The 16,998-nt window shown below is 38.0% G+C and overlaps 1 protein-coding gene across 2 annotated transcripts in view; it reads right to left on the bottom strand.

The window, feature by feature from the left end:
• The window catches only part of Fmn2 (formin 2), a 279,413-nt gene that overhangs the window by 86,669 nt on the left and 175,746 nt on the right, over nt 1–16,998 (bottom strand). For both annotated transcript variants that reach the window (XM_087906102.1, XM_048436401.3), the window contains one exon: nt 8,156–8,248. In XM_087906102.1, coding sequence (XP_087762228.1) covers nt 8,156–8,248 — 93 coding nt within the window. The remainder of the gene's footprint in view (nt 1–8,155; nt 8,249–16,998) is intronic.

Here is a 16,998-nt window from a genome sequence, read left to right on the forward strand (position 1 = left end):
ACGTTGTACCAAACAACTAACATCATAGGACACAAAATCAAATTTGTATTACAGACCACAGACAAAAATAAATTTAGATAAATTGACAGAGTGAACATGAAAGCAAAAACATCAAAATAAGAGCCAATGTCCAATGTGTAGTAAGACACACACTCTCTCTCTGCCCCTGTGTGTGTGTGTGTGTGTGTGTAGGTACATTTGCCTCCATAGGCATTCATGAAGCTTCAGGTTGATGTCTGGTGACCACTTCAATATCGTCACTGAGCCTAGGGTTTGCAGACTGGCTAGCTTGGAAGACCAATGAGATCCAGGCATCCTCCTGTCTCTCCTAGCTCCCTATTGGTATTGCACACTCACACCCTGATTTCTGTGTTGGTCCTCAAGTTTCAAAGGCAACTTCTCATGATGACCAGCAAGTACTTTACCTAACAAGCTACTTCTCCAGCCCCCAGCAAGTATATTTTTAGGAAATATATATATATATATATATATATTATCAAGGAACAGGTTAGTACATGTCCCAATGGAGAATCCAAATATTTGATTTACCAGTAAAGAACATAAATTTGACAAGACAAACTTCAGTGCATATTTTCAACAATGTAACTGATTAAGTTTTATACCCTAATTATACAAAGATTCCCCAATAGCATGGTAGTAAAATGAAAGACAGGTCAATAGAAAAACAGTTAAAAGATTTAGAAAGCCATACCATCAAGGAGACAGCAACTATAAACATATTATACACACAACCAGGACAACTTGCAATGACTAGAACATAATTTTGTTAGACAGATTAGGATTTAAGAAATAAAGCTAACAACCAAGTGTTGGCAAAGATTCGAAAGGTAAGTATAATGTATGTATGATTTTAAATAGGGAATGGTAATAGCTTTGAATTCCAGGAGATACCTGAGTTTACACTGGATGCATGCTTATTTAAATAGCTGCAACACTCATCTACTGTGAAACAAAGCACAGGAAAAGCTTCCCCTCTTGAAAAATCACTTAGGTAGACATACAATCCACACAATCCTAAGGAATGTGAATAGGGCCGAAGGACACAGGAGCTGGCATTGTAAATACAGTCATTCCTCTATCCGGGAAAGAGGTCTTTATTTGCTGCCTGTTATGTATTAGATGCTTGGGACACTGTACAGATTGATGTGTGTACTGTGATGTGTTGGCCGGAATGTACCAATAGAAAAAAGGAGGTACTTGTAGGAGGCCCTCGGATGGAAAGAATTCCGTCTCAGTCCTCCTAGACTCTGATTAATTCTCATTCACAGCTGCAGGAGGAGTGATTGGGACAGTTGGAAATATAACCCCTCAGAGAGATGTGGAGAGATGAGCTACACTTTCCACAAGAGTTGCCTTCAATTTGTGCTTCTGTTACGTAAAGAATTATCAGAAAGGCACATGGAAATCTCAAATGGAATGATCATGTATCAATAGATTACAGGAAATGTAGCACGAATTCCAGTTGGTGTTAATAATAAACACCCAGAGTCAGATATAGGGGTTAATGCTGAAGATCAGAGAAGCAGAGGGGCCAGCCACTAGAGAGTTCTTACCTCTACCAATGCTTAGACTAAAGGGGAGATCCTGTCTCCAGACTCCATCTGCCTACTCTAAACTTCAGACTGCAGCTCTCTCTACCAAGTCTCAGACTGCATTGAGCTCCTATCTCTTTCTGCCTTATATTCCTCTCTCTGCCCAACCATATCACTCCTGTCTCCACCTCCCAAGTACAGGGATTAAGGGCATGGGATTCCAAGTGCTGGGATCACCTTTGTGTGAGCTCTGTTTCTCTTTTAGACAGATTCCATCTTGTGTAACCCAAGGTGGCCTTGAACTAACAGAAATCCCTCTGCCTCTGTCTCCCAAATCCCTGGAATTAAAGGTGTATGCTACCACTCCCTGGCCTCTAGAGGCTTAGCTATGTCCTCTGATCTTCAGGCAAGCTTTATTTGTTAAAACATAAACAAAATCTCATTACGGGGAAATGGCTTTGTCTATCTGTGCATACTTTCACAGCAAAGCATTCCCCCTTTTAGCTCTGCTAATGGTGAGTCCTGAGTGTGACCATCCTGCGCCAACATTCTACAGCAGCTTTCTCTACCATTTCTCTGGATTCCCCTATTATTATTACAAGTTTTAAATTAAAATAAAATAGCTCCATTCTCTACCAGGGCGTGGCTCCACCATTTCCACCCGCTAATTATTGTGCAATTTCAATCATCAGCAAGCTTTCTGAACCTGACATGGTGACTCAGATCTGCACTCCCAGTAGTCAAGAGGTTGAAACAGAAATCACGATCATAAGCTTTGGGGCAGCCTAGACTAGAGTGAGACATTGCCTAAAAAAACCAAAACCCAAAACAAAACAAAAAAACAAACAAAAAATAAACAACAAAATCTGAAGTAATAATAATGAGACCCTCTGAACTTTCATTTCAGTATTATAAACTGGAGACCAGCATGCTTACTAAGACTTCAATTACTAAAATAAAGTTTTAAAATAAATGGTATTAAAGAAATAGCATTAAGGTTATTTATTGTCACACTAATTAAAAACAAGTAGATTAAAAGATATTATGCTTCCTCTTTAAATGGTCATTTATTTCTTTTTTTATTACTGAAAAGAATTCCCATCTTATGCTTAAAAGTAAGAAAGGAATAAAAGCAACCCGCTGCCCTCCTTCTGACCATGGAACCCTGCTTCTATGCTAGACAGTACCATTTCTGACAGGAAAGCCTCAGAGCTGGTGGACTGCCCAGGACCTGGCACAGTTAATAACCCTGCTTTCAGCATCTCTTCATTCTCATGTATAATATTACCAATACCAAGGATTGTATATTTAAGACTTGTGGTTTCAACACCCTTCTAATTATAAGCATGTGATTACAGATTTATGCGTTTTCATCTTGATTCAAGTCACAGGAATTGTTCAGCTTCAATTTGCTACGCTTTGGTTAAGGGCAGAAGTGTCTGTGAAACAGCAGGAGATACGGGCAGCTTGTGAAAAATCCCATTTGCTGTTTTTTCTTTATGAAAGGACAGTAGAGATTTTATTTCAATTACTAGTGTGGGTAGAACCCTACACTCTTTTTTATTAAATTTTAAAGCACACATGAATCAAAATATGAATAAAAAACAGTGAAGGCCAACAAAGGAAACCAAGCTGTGATTTGATTCCCAAAGGTCGCAACATAAGCAGATAATATATATACATACAGGCACTATAATACATCTGAGGTCCACCATAGTTAGGCAATATTACAAATTTTTAGTGGACAGTTTGTGTAAAGTACATCTTAGATCCCCAAATCAAGAGGGTGGGGTGGTGAGAAGAAGAGTGTTGAGTTCTGAGGAAATTATGAAAAACTATAAGATTTCCCAGCAAACTTGATTATCTTACATTTTTATGCCATAACCAAAAGATATTTCACAAAAGAATTTTTAAAAAACTAACAAATAGTCTTGGTCAGATATATAGATATTAAGAATTAATTTTCCTAATCATGTGTGCCCAAAAGAAAGTCATTATAGACAACATAAAATTTAGAAAGCCTAAGTTATCCTAACTTGATTTAAAAAGTTGAGTCAAACAATTAACATGAATCATTATGGCTGTCCCACAATACTATTTCAAATTGTTGTTTTCTCACTTGTTTTAAATGTGAAAGCTTGCAAATTTGGTTTCTGCTCCTATAAATCCACAAAATAGAATCCATCTAGTGACCTTGGTAAAACTTCATATTTACAGTCTAGATGCCATTCAATACAATTGCACATGGACAAGGAATCATTCACATCTTGGTATTCTTCCCAATGAGGCTTTAATTACAAGAGACTGTTATTTTTCTATCCTATCTGAAGACTAACAGCTGTGGGAGCTTCCCTTCCTCTAAGAAGACCATTCTCTTAGAATACCACTCACGGATCTGTTTTGCTCTTATCTTGAGTGAGCACAACTACTCAAGGATCTCCTTGCTCTTGATGCATAATTTTCAACTGCAGAACTCTATGCTGAGCCCAACCCATACCCATCTGCTCAGTGAGCATGCACACTTGTTTACTTACATACACGTGGTGCTCATACCCCCACGGACAACCCATCCCCAAAGATGTGCAAATCCAAACATTCCAATGCATGATACCATTGCTCGAGAAAGTCGGATTTTTGGATCATTTCAGAGTGCAGACTTTTGAAGTCAAACACTAGATAAAATCTCAAATTTTACATTTTGAGATGTTTAAACATTTTGTTAGATGTTTCAAATCTAACAAATGGAAAAAACTGGAACACCTCTTGTGATATATCTATCATCAATGTCCATGTGCTTTTCTCTTATGAGAACCAGGGAAGTCTATTCTGTCTCCAACACCATCACTTCACCAGTACATGGTTTCTCATTTCTCTGATCATGTACTATGACATTGTATAGGGGCCCTCGTTCTTCAAAGACCGATCTGCCTCCAGTTAAATTTTTCCATGTTGCTAAAGCGATATCAGCATATAGTCTAAGTTTCTCATTTAGAGATATGTGGACTCGGAAAGTTGGATCCTTGAAGCTTTCTCGGCCATTCATCCACTGCTCCCTTCCACATGATATGACTCCTGATTTGCTCCTGAGTCCTACTCTTCCCATTTCGCACTTTCCCTTCTTTATCTTCAATTCTCCCATCTACCATCATTTCTCAAATAATAAAATAATAACAAAACAAAATGGTCTTGAGGAAGATTGTTGGTCTCTGGCCTGGTGAGCAAGACAAGTAACTGGCTGGGGCAATTCGCTAGGAGCATAGGGAGAAGCCAAGCGAAGCTGCTCTCAGTGGCACTTACAGGTTTGAGGAAGGAACAAGCAGTACAGTGGTAGACAGTAAGTGTTGTATCAAATACAATGTGGGGCAGAGGTCAGAACATGATTAGAGGGAATCTCCATTGGATGACTCCAGAAGAGCTAGCACCTTCGCAAACTATGAACGCCTCAAAGCAGCAGACACCAGTCCTCTCCAGCTGCCTATTGCAAAGTAGACATGAGAGACATTTCCAGGAAAAGAGATGTTGAAATGGAGACCATGAAATCTTGGCTTGAGTAGAAGTAGGAAGGCAGGGAGGGAAAAATTGGATGAATAAGTGGGTTCTGGGATGAGATGAAATCCACAAAGACTGCTAGAATGTGATCCACAGACCACACAATAGCTGGATTATAAGGATAAGAGATGTTTCTCTTAGACTGTGGAGCTAATGCAATAAAACGTTTGGCCAGCATTAGACACGGTCTGTCTTTTGAACTGTTCAAGAGATTTTTACAATAAAGAGTTAGGCACATTTAAACAGACTCTGAATATATAAAATCGGAATATTCTCCTGTGGCTCACCTGGGCACAGGCTGGAATGACAAAAATGTACTATTATTGATAAAAACCCAATTACAAGCAAAGATTTGACAGATGCTATTAAGGTAGCATTCTCTATAGTTAGCTATGGGTTTTATTTTAGAATTTGTCCTTTATACCTAGAAAAAATCAAGAGGCTCCAAATTCTACCTTATAAAAAATTATCTTAAGAGAAATACTTTGGCATCCATCATTCTTACTATGCGTCACTAAATACAGGTTCAAGAGAATGAATGAAGAAAGATGACCATTCATTTTTTTATACTTTTCACACATTTGATCAAAGTGTGTTTTCCCAAGGCATCTTCATTGTTGTCTATATCATCATTTGCCTTTATGATAACATGTAATGTAGGACCCACTTAGACACACACCTTTCACATTCACTACTACAAAAAGTAGCCAATAGAATGTCAGACACATGGAATTTTTGTGGCGAGGGATTGAACTCAGGGGCTCAAATATATTTAGCATGTGCTCAACCACTAAACAATATCCTCTGATCCCGTAAATTTTTTTGATCCTGTAATTTTTATAATGAACAAATAATCCTATAACATTTGAACAGGATCAGAGATAAGTAAAAAAGACAATATAAAATACCACAATGAAAAACAAAGGAAGGCTTAATGTATTTAACCTAATGACAAAAGGTGATGCTTGCCACGGTCTAAATATTTTATTATCATTATAGAACAGCTTTTATTTAACCCGGAAGTGTACAACTTCTAATAACTTTACCTCATGAGAAACAAGTTAAAAGATCTTCTTCAATTGTCATTAAAGTGTAAAAGGATATTTACTCACTTAGCCTGACTAGGAAATCCTGACTTCTCCATGTGTAAACTACTAAACAAATCCTATAGGCTTCTGTCTATGCCTTGAATCATAGATGATTACCAAAGAAAAATATTTATGGTGTTCTTCTGTGTTTTGGAAACCCAATTCCTAAATTTTCAGTAGCTTGTATTTTTTTAATTCATATTTTTATTGACTAAGGAAAGTTTAGTCATAAAAACACAATTTAGAAATTAACAATATTGTATAATAAATCATCTATAATGTGATAACATTATATACAATAAATCAGACATAATTTATAACAAATTTATACTATGGGTAAGAAATCATGTACAATGTGTGCCCTTGCCAACATTTTACATATGAAATCTGTCAAAAGGTCTGTCTTAGTTTTAGATAAGTTATAGAATTAAAAAGTCCTACTTCTTGGGCAGTGGTGGTGCATGCTTTTAATCCCAACACTTGGGAGGCAGAGGATGGTGGATCTCTGAGTTTGAGGCCAACCTCGTCTATAGAGTGAGTTCCAGGATAGCCAGGGCCACACTGAGAAACACTGTCTTGAAAAACAAAAATAAACAAAGAAAAAAATCCAAGAACTTCCTACTCCTTACTAAGCCACATAGGATTGCTAGACACTTTCACCTATATAATCTTCTATAGTCAGGCATCATCTTTTTAAGTGACACATTCTTGATCTTAAAATTCTACCAGGTGGAAAAACCAGGACTCAGCCTTTTCATCAATAAGGGAATGAGATACCAGGGTTCTTTGATATCTAACCACAAGGCTATGATTTTGGCAGAGGAACACATTAGGAATGAAGATTTCTGCCTTAGTTCATATAGGGTTGAATCTGAAAATGATAATCATTTTGATTCAAGATTCTCAACAGTTTTCTCATTCTCCCTGATTACCTTAAAAGTAGTATTTTTCCATCTAAAGGAATCTGTGCTTATGTCGATTAAATGGTGTCATGACTCATTCCTTAGAAGTCATCACCATTGACCAAACTATGAAAGCCACCTTCAACTACAGAGAGAGCAGACCCAGGCTTCAGAGTGTTATTTGGCCTCTCTCTCATGCCACATTTGCCTCAAGGAGAATTCCTCAAGAAGCAAAATCCTTCCCAGAGCATGGCATGATATAAATCTGATCTTCAGAAGAGACGTTGCATTCCAGGCCTGAAATGTTTTGAATAGTAAATGCTTTGATATAATTGTAAGTTTCAATGACTTCAAACAATGAAACCAAATTAAAAAAAAAAGAAACAAGTTTATTTAGTATTTTTTTTTAATTTTTCCATCCTGCTTATGTCTCCAGAATGTAGGAAGTATTATTGAGATAATATTTATAGTTAAAAAGCTCTCTGAAAAAAACTTATCAATTATCTAGAAGTATTAATTCACCCCACAAAAATAGCAGATGGTGTCCTGAAGATTTAAAAGACACCAATGGACTTTGTTCTTTGGGTACAATGTTTTGACAAAGAAAATAAATACCAGATTGAACTGAGGTCATATGCAGAATTAAATGTTGGTGATGTAGCTCAATGGTAGAGCATTTGTCTAACATGTCTGCAAGGACCTTAGTTCATTCTGCAACACTGAAAACAACATCAGCAAAGAACAATTGCAAAGAAAGAAACACTTCACAAAATATCTAATCTTTAAAATAAAAGCACAAAGTTACAATGTCTTCATAAAACAGACTGTTTAAAGCAAGACTGTGCTGTTCACAGAACACGGTCCAGTAACAACGAAGACTAGCAAACCTAGCAAATCGCTAGCCTCTTATTGCCTGCAAGATGATTAACCCAAGTCTTGTTTGTTTGGATATTTGGGTAGTCGTTGCTTTTTCAACAATGCCAAAATTGTCTTGTTTAAACTTTCGTTGAACCAGATGCCTACACATCTGCCTAAGGCAGGCAGAAACGTCAGTGCGGTTTACCTTGACTAATGAACTGCTCCATACTCTCCTTGAACGGCTGCATGTGCTCCTCCGAGGAGACCTGGTACACTTTACCTGCTTCCACCTCACAGGCTGAAATGAAAAAAGCAAGACCATTGGTAGAGTGCCACGTTGTCAAAGTGAATATTACATTTATAATTTTTTCCCCAAAAACATAAGAGCCAGTGTCGGAAAATCCTTCTACCATTTTCACTAACATGTGTTGTGTAACCACACTGGAATCATCTTCATAGATATATATTATATACCCCTTCAGTGAACCACCAAAAAGACATTGACAAGAATGTATGTACCCAGAACTACCGCTTCTCAACTGATCTGCTGGATAAGTGTCTCAGACTTTAGGACTGCAGTTCCTTCATGTGCAAAATGGTAAGGATACCAGAGCCTATATCCTAGTGCAGTTCTGGGGCTGAAACCTGCTAAGAGCTGGGAGCTGCAGTGGTGGAGCCCAGGACAGCAGTAGCTAAGCATTTCTACTCTCACAACCATCAACAGACTTCTAATGCAAGTTTATCTCTAATTACAGTCAAAATTTCTGAAACATAACACAAAGAGGAGGTGACCTTACCAGGGCAGCCAGTATTACAGGGCACGTACTTGCCAGCACCAAGTACTTTTGGCCAATAATTTAATCAAATCTTTAAAGGAAGGCAAGAAGAGAGGGGATAGGACAAGGCCAACTGAGGAAGCTAGGGTTTAAATATGGCAGCCGGAAGAAAGAACAGTCTCATAAGTGAGTCTGAGCAAACACTGATGTTTGTTCTCCTTTTCCATTCTACAGTATCATAAAGCCCTCAGGACAGATACAGCTGGAATTGAGAAGCATTTCTATGCAATTCTCTGAAGCCATGCCTGTCACTGTGGGAAGGAGGGCTCTAACTCAGTAAGGGATCTGAAGCTGAAAGCTATACCCTTGAATATAAATATTGTCCCGATCCATGCTGGCGTTTGGAAAATGGGCCATTATTCGCTTAAGCTGAGTTTGTTCCTATAAAACCATGTTTCCCTTCAGTGAAGTCACTTAGCAGTGTGTGTGCGATGTGTGTGTGCTTCTTCACTGCCAGGACTACTCAGGACCTACTTGGTGAAGGGAATGAATGGGTCAGATAATGAGAGAGACTGCAGCCATCTGCCTTGGATTGTATCATTGATGACAGCCCCACAAAGATAGAAACATTTTTGTTTGTTTTTTTAAATCTGATTTATTTTATTTTTTTAAAAAAGAAAACAAACTATCTTTTTTTACATTTTATATACCAACCCTAGTTCTCACTCTCTCTCCTCCTCCATTTTTTTCCACATTCCCTACCCCACCCCATCCACTCTTCAGAAAGGGTAAGGCATATTGCTTTGAGGAAGTTCAAGGCCCTCCCTACTATAGCTAGGCTGAGAAATGTATTCATCCAAAGAGAATGGGTATCCAAAAACCTGTACCAGCAGTAAGGATAAATCCTGGTACCACTGTCAGTGATCCTGCAGTCTGCCCCAGCCATGCAACTGTCAACCACATTCAGAGGGTCTAGTTTGGTCCTTTGCTGGTTCCTTCCCTGTCTGGCTAGGGTTTGTGAGCTCTCATTAGCTCAGGTAAACTGTTTCAGTGGGTGTCCCCATCATGGTCTTGACGTCTTTGTTCATATTCTCACTCCTCCCACTGGTCAACTGGACTTTGGGAGCTCAGCTCAGTGCTTCACTGCGGGTCTCTGTCTCTATTTCCATCAGTTTCTGGGTGAAGGTTTTATGGTGACATTTAAGATATTTGTCAATCTGACTACATGGCAAGGCCAGTTCAGGCACTCTCTCCTCTGTTGCTTAGGATCTTAGCTTATAAGTGAATACTAGCTGTTATTATTATTATTATTATATTACTATTGTGAGGATTGAATCCAGGGTCTGATACAAGCTGGACTAGCCATGTGCTGAGCTATACCTCAAGCCCTCTTTTGACTATTTTGAGAGGAGGTCTCACTAAGTTGCTCATGTCTTGCCTTGCACTCACTCTGCAACCCTTGCCAGTCTTAAACTTAAAATGTTTTAGTTTCTAGAGTATCTGAGATAATAAGTCTCTGCCACCCAGTTTCATGTCTTCTTCTAAATGTCTCCAGATGATCCTAAGAATATACTTGATCATATCATACTTCGAAGAATTTTCTAATCTAATCTATAAGTTAGATCCTGAATAGGAAAGCAATATAGCCATTGTTTCTAGAAAATGAGACCTGGTTTATTAGTGTCCCCCTTAATATTTCTGTCAATTATTCTTAGCAGAGTCAAATGAAGATGCTAAAAGGTCTTTGAGCAGCTTTGAACTCTTAAACAGTCTCAGCAATATCATCTCAAACTTCTCTTGACTGCCTTCCTGTGGCCAGGTTTTAGCTCCATACATTGTAACAGTCAGGAACATGGCAAGACTGCCTCTTTTAACAGGGAGCGGTTTACCCTAAACCATTCAGTCTAAAGTATTCCTTCCATCTCAATGAAAAGAGTAAAAGCCTATCACGCTAGTGTCTACGGGTTTAACGTAGCATGAAAGAAAAAAATAATCCAGACTCCTCCCTTGCCTGAGAGGCAAGGAAGATGAACATTTGACTAAATAGAAAGTAGACCAGGCTTAGTGGCCTGCAATTCCACTTGTGAGGTAGAGACAGGATGATCAGGAGTTCAAAGTCATACTCAGCCATGTAACCTTAAGACCTGCCTAAACTAAATACATAGGACCCTGTTCAAAGCCAAAGCAAAATAACATTAGAAGATAGAATGGTCATAGTTTCATCCATGGAGTTCTAACATGTCTAGAGATGTACAATGCCCTAGGAGCGCCTTAACAGTAGGAAGAGATGGAAACTCATCTAACAGGGCTGTTGTTTTCGGGAAGGGGAAGAGTTCACTATCAACAAAGCAGAGACAGATCACGGGCTGATTGTGGCAAAGTCTTTGAATGTTTCCACTCAGCAGGTTTGACAGAATAGAACATTTAACAAATAAGAAAATAAAAACTGTGGGTTAGGGAGAAGGCTCAGCATGTAAAAACCTTACCATGCAAGCAGGATGACCTGAGTCAAAACCCTCATAAAGCATAGAACAATAGCAATGACCATGGTATTCCTACATTGAGGTGGGAAACAGAGATCAGTAAATCCACAAAGCTCAAAGGCCTGGCTTACAGGTCATGACAGCTAATGACAAGAAGGACCTGCTTCTAGCCAAAACCCAAGGTATTCTCTGACCTCTACAAGCATGCCAAGACATGTGAGTACCACCATTCACATTGGCAAACATACACACACTCATCTCTCACACACATATAAACTGTGCACATACAAGAAAAGAAAACATTGCAATACTTTGTTTTTAGATTATTTTTATATTTAAATTTTTTCCATTTAATTTTGCAAGTAATCTCATCATACTCTTATGAACTATATTCTTAGTATAAGGTAAACAAAGTTATGTTTTTCTCTGTTTAATGTAGCTTTTACCTTAAGTCAGAATAGAATTAATTCCCTGTACACAATGAGATTAAGCACAATTTGAAGTCTAGGAAACACGTGAATAATGTTTGGCCAATGTCTTGAAGTTCCTAGTGTAGTCCAGGAGCTCACTTCTCATGAAACTGTGGTAGCCATCAGTATTTACATCTAGATATTAAACAGATCTCTCTATATAATCAAACCTTGATGGAATATGCCTGAATGTTGCTTTTAAATATTGCAAGTGTTCAGAAAAAAACTTGTGCGATAAAAAAAAAAAAGAACTGCAATGTGGCAACCTAGGTCTTTAATGGGTAATGGAATTCTAGTCTCCAAGTGTAAGTATATTTTCTAATTCTACCTACCATTCTCTATTTACTTACTGTTCTATATCCATTGAATGCACATGTGTAGTTATTAATTATAATTAATTCACATGTGTAGATCATTAATATCTATCTTCTGATCACAGTTGACTTCTTGCTAATCTATAAAATGTCATAGTTATTCAATCTTCATATTCCATATTCCCCTAACATATTCTTGACCCTTATGATCAGCTGTTGGTACTTGTTCCTATCTAAACATATCCAGTTTGGGGGAATCCATTGTCACTCTAAAGCAAGCAGGCCAATCTTTCCCTCTACTTCACATGTCCCTTCTCTATAGAACATATTCATGACACGGGATAAAAGGAAGGACTTAGATGAAATAAATGAATATTCAAGTCTAGTTTAACTACCAGATATGGAAATTAAGTCAGTGGTTCTCAACATTCCTAATATGCAACCCTTTAATATAATTCCTCATATTGTGGTGACACCAACCATAAAATTATTTTCTTGATATTTCATAATTAATTATGTGACTGTTATAAATCATGATGTAAATATCTAATATACAGGATATCCTAAAGGAGTTACAACCCTCAGGTTGAGAACTACTGCCTTAAGATATCTGAGACCTAAGAGTTGAACCTGAAGAGCTAAGCTCTGAGACGTCTGTCTGTCAGGCAGCCTGAAAGGATGGCAGTTAACTCTAACAGTGCCTCACATTTATTTAGCTGCGCATCATCGCCTCTGATCATAATTCCTATTCCCTCAGGGCAAGAGTATCCTACTCACTTGGGTACACAGTGCTTGAGGTACAGAAGAACCAGAAACTCACACAAAAGAACCTGTTATCAGCTACACCCGTGATTATGGATTTCTTTAATTTGGGCATACTCCAGTGAAAGATGGCATAATACCACAAAGGACATCAAAGCCCAGATTTTAGCTCTCAATGCTCAACCTTGTGAGATAAAATGTATTCTATTATTTTTTTATATTTTGTCAAGATGGAAGGAACTGCTGGTATAACCCACCATGGTGTGGCTTAGAGTTTAAAAACCTCTGTTCATGTACAGTCCTCATACATATTCTACAACTCAGCACAGAAAAGAATAATTTTAAGGCAGTAAACACATAAGGCATTAGGATATTTCTTTAAAACGTTGTCTCCCATTCTATTCTTAGCTGTAGTATACCATATTTTACAACATACTATTCTGGCTAGTACTTATCATTTTAAAAATTGGTATGTGACTGCAATTCTTTTTAAGAACACAAAACACTGCAATATAAACATGAAGGGTCATTTAGAAACATTATTAAAATCAGAACAAAGATAGAGTTCTTGGAAAACTTAATTACAGTCAAATCCAAATATTAAAAAACATTAGTCAGTAGGCCGTTGGCATAACTGAATCATTCCAATCGTGTTAACTTTTGTTTAATTTAAAGACTTTGCTGAGCCAAAGAGATTTTGTGTGATGTTAAAGGATTGATATTGGGAAGTATGCATTAGGTTTCTCAACAAAGGAAAATACAGCCAGAGGGAAGGAGAAATAAAAACCTCAGCTATTCCATTATAAAATAGACTGCAACACAACAGTTTCACGTACAGAGCAGCATGCTAGAAGGCAGGGACATACTGCCTTACCACTGCCACATTAGCCGCCAACATCTCCTGGCTCTCTCAGAAGCAGGCCTAGATCAGGAGAAGTGTGGTTGCTGTTTTAGGGAGTTGACATATTCCAGCCATAATATTCTCAAGTCTCCAAGTTCAATCAATGTTAATCACAGCCTAAAACTACATTTTTTCTGTGAACTTTGAGAAAGGTACATTAATATCTACAATGAACATAAAAGAGAACAAACGTCGATTAGAAGAAAAGTCCTAGAAACCCTAACCTTCCAGAAGAAAATTGTCTTGTCCCCTTTCCCACAGAAGAGGCTCATCTGTATATTATTATGGGTAAAGAGAGAGAAAGCGAGAGAGAGAGAGAGAGAGAGAGAGAGAGAGAGAGAGAGAGAGAGAGAAAGAAATCAAATTCTACCTCCAGAGACCTATAAGCAGTGAGATGCACACTACTTCCTTTTTCCAAGAAGAAGAACAAAAATTAATATATATTATCTATATTAATTATAAATTATATATAAATATATATTGTATATTATATAATTATAACCATATTTATTAATATATTATATATCATAAACAGAGACAGGAAGGCATACATTTAACAAATATTTAAGGGTTGAAGTTATCGGAGTTAGCATATAAGTATATAAGTAAGTGGTCGTTCCTGAAGAAACAGATTTTAGAATGTACTGGGTAGGCTCTTCGGAACATACCTGTGAGAGCTACATTCAAGCCATTTTGAAAATGATCTCCAAGGTTAAAGACATAAAAATCCTCACACAGCGACTATTACATGTGTCGGAATAAATCAGAAGCAAGCATTCATCCATGTTCAGGAGTCTGGCAAAGTGCCCCACAAAGAGAAGTTCAATGATGTCCAGCCACTAAAGTAGATACCACAATAATTGTGCTTTAAAAATGCTCTCTCACTAGTGGGTTCCATTGTGGTACAAAATTAGTGATGCAAATACTTCATACTAAAGCATATTTTCTCCCAGAAGTAAAACTCTTATATACAGAAATATTTTGTCTATGATTTTACACATCAAAATGCAAGAGAAACCACCTCCAGAGAAAGGTGCTTTCTAGTTCAGACCATGAACAGAGAGTTAAGAGAAGATCCATTTAAAGCAAAGTGTTGGAGCTTGAAACTCTTGTCCAGAATTTTGAATTTCTCAAGTTCAGAAGATAAATTGAAAGGAGAGTTATAGAAAGAAGCACAGAAAAGAATGGGGGAAAACATACGTTGAGTAAAAGGAGACAAGAAGAAAGAGGGGGGGAAGTGCAGTTATCTGAAATTCACATGCTTTTGAAATGCTGAAAAAGGTACCCACCAGCTTCCTCATTTGAAGGGAACAGAAGATACAGAAAGAAATGGAATGAAGTCAAGGACTTGATGGAGCACTTACAGCTTTTAATTTGGAGAAAGTGCAAAGTCTATTAAACATCTCAAAATTAGTAGAGTTTTTAACGAACTTTGAAGCTTTTTTATGAGTTCAAAGCATTTTACTAGTGCACCGGTATTGATTTCTAATGTATTCATGTCTGGTACGAAGATAACTATATGAGAAATGATTGAATGCCATTTCTGGATTTGTAGCTGGCGTCTCCAGGCTTCTTTTAATGTTCTATAAACTCAGACAAATAAATGGGAGGCATTTTATAACAGCCAATGAAGAAAGAGCTTGCCACAGTATCTGAGAAGACAGGTTCTGTATTTTAACTACCCTTTATTACTCACGAGGATACTTGGGCACATTCCTAGATCTTGCTAACCTAATTTTCCTCAACTGCAGCATAGAAACAGCAACTGTTTTGCCCAAGAGTTTCTCAGCACAGGTAATGTATGGGAGGTGTCCTATGCTTTTGGCACTGCCTTAATATGTGCTGAAAACCTACTTTTCTTGCACTGATTACATGTGACACTAACTTCTGTGAACTTCCAACTTTTGGAAAATAGCAGAAGTATTTTAGATGTTCTTGGTAAACTGTGGAATGAACAGAAGCCATAAGCTATGTATAACACACATATACAAGATTGCTTAGTGTGTGTGCATTTATAAATATGTGTATAATGTGCACATAGGTGAGTCTGCACATAGTGTGTGCACAGGAGTCAAGCCATAGAGCAACCTGAAGTGTTTCTCAGGAGCCATCCATCTTATTTGTAAAGACCTGGTCTCTCAACCTGACCTGAAACTCATCCATTTGGCTAGGCTGGGTAGTCTAGAAGTCTCAGATCATCTGATGCCTCAGTGCTGGGATTCTATGCACATATGGGTTCTGGGGATCAAACTCAGGTCCCCATCTTTGAAGGTTCCAAGTTGTATGCTATGTGACACCAGGGATACAGTCAGCATAGTTGAGTGGCAAATGGCTGAGAAGGGCTAAAGTACGAGGACCATCAAGTTGTCAACATGCCACCTGTTGTCAGAACCAAACCAGATGTGAGGACTGACTAACTGCAGACACCTTTTTGTTTTCCTGGACACTGTTAAGCATCTCCCATAATTCATGCCTTGATGAGTTCCTTCTCGGTATTTTAGAAAAAGACTACCTCATTGGTGGGACTGTTTAGATGGCTTTCAAGGTGGGAAGACAACATAACGGAAAGACTGTCTGTATTAAAGATGGGTAAAGGTGCTAGGCAACAAGCCCAGTGACCAAAGTTTAATTCCTCAAATAGACATGGTGGAAGGAGAAAATTAACTTCTGCAAGTTGTTCTCTGGTCTACACATACATCACATGCAGGTCCATGTCCACAAACAGACAGACAGACAGACAAAACACACACACACACACACACACACACACACTGTGACTGATCTGTCTCCAAAAGTTATATATCCCTTCACTTACTCTGAACTTGAAGGCAAGGTAGGATCATGTTAGAATAATAAAAACAAGCAATTAAATGAATGTCAGTTATAAAGATAAAAAATATGGGTTTTGTGTTTGTCTGTTTATTTGCCTGCTTCCAAAATACCTTTCTATATCTGACCCTTGGACAATGGTGTTAGATTCTGCAATATATCTTTCTTCTTTGCAAGTCTTGTTGAGAAGTTTCCACGGTGAAAGGGGAAAAGGTAGGATGGAGGAGCATGGAGAGTGCTGGAGGCTAGCCTCCCTTAGGCTGCTCGTCTTCACAGTCAGACATTGGTGATCCCAGTGTCTCGTGTGTTTCCAGACATTCCACCCAGCATCACCGCATCCCTCAGAAGTATCTGTGTAATGCTGTAGGAGGTCCATCTGTTTATGTGTTGCTTTCATTGGTTGAACAAAGAAACTGTCTTGGCCTTTTGATAGGGCAGAACTTAGGTAGGCATGGAGAAGACAGAAAGAACTGAATTCTGGGAGGAAGAATGTAGAATCAAAGAGAGACGCCA

Source organism: Myodes glareolus, chromosome 5 (genome assembly GCF_982192425.1).
Source record: "Myodes glareolus chromosome 5, mMyoGla1.1, whole genome shotgun sequence".
Classification (NCBI taxonomy): Eukaryota; Metazoa; Chordata; class Mammalia; order Rodentia; family Cricetidae; genus Myodes; species Myodes glareolus.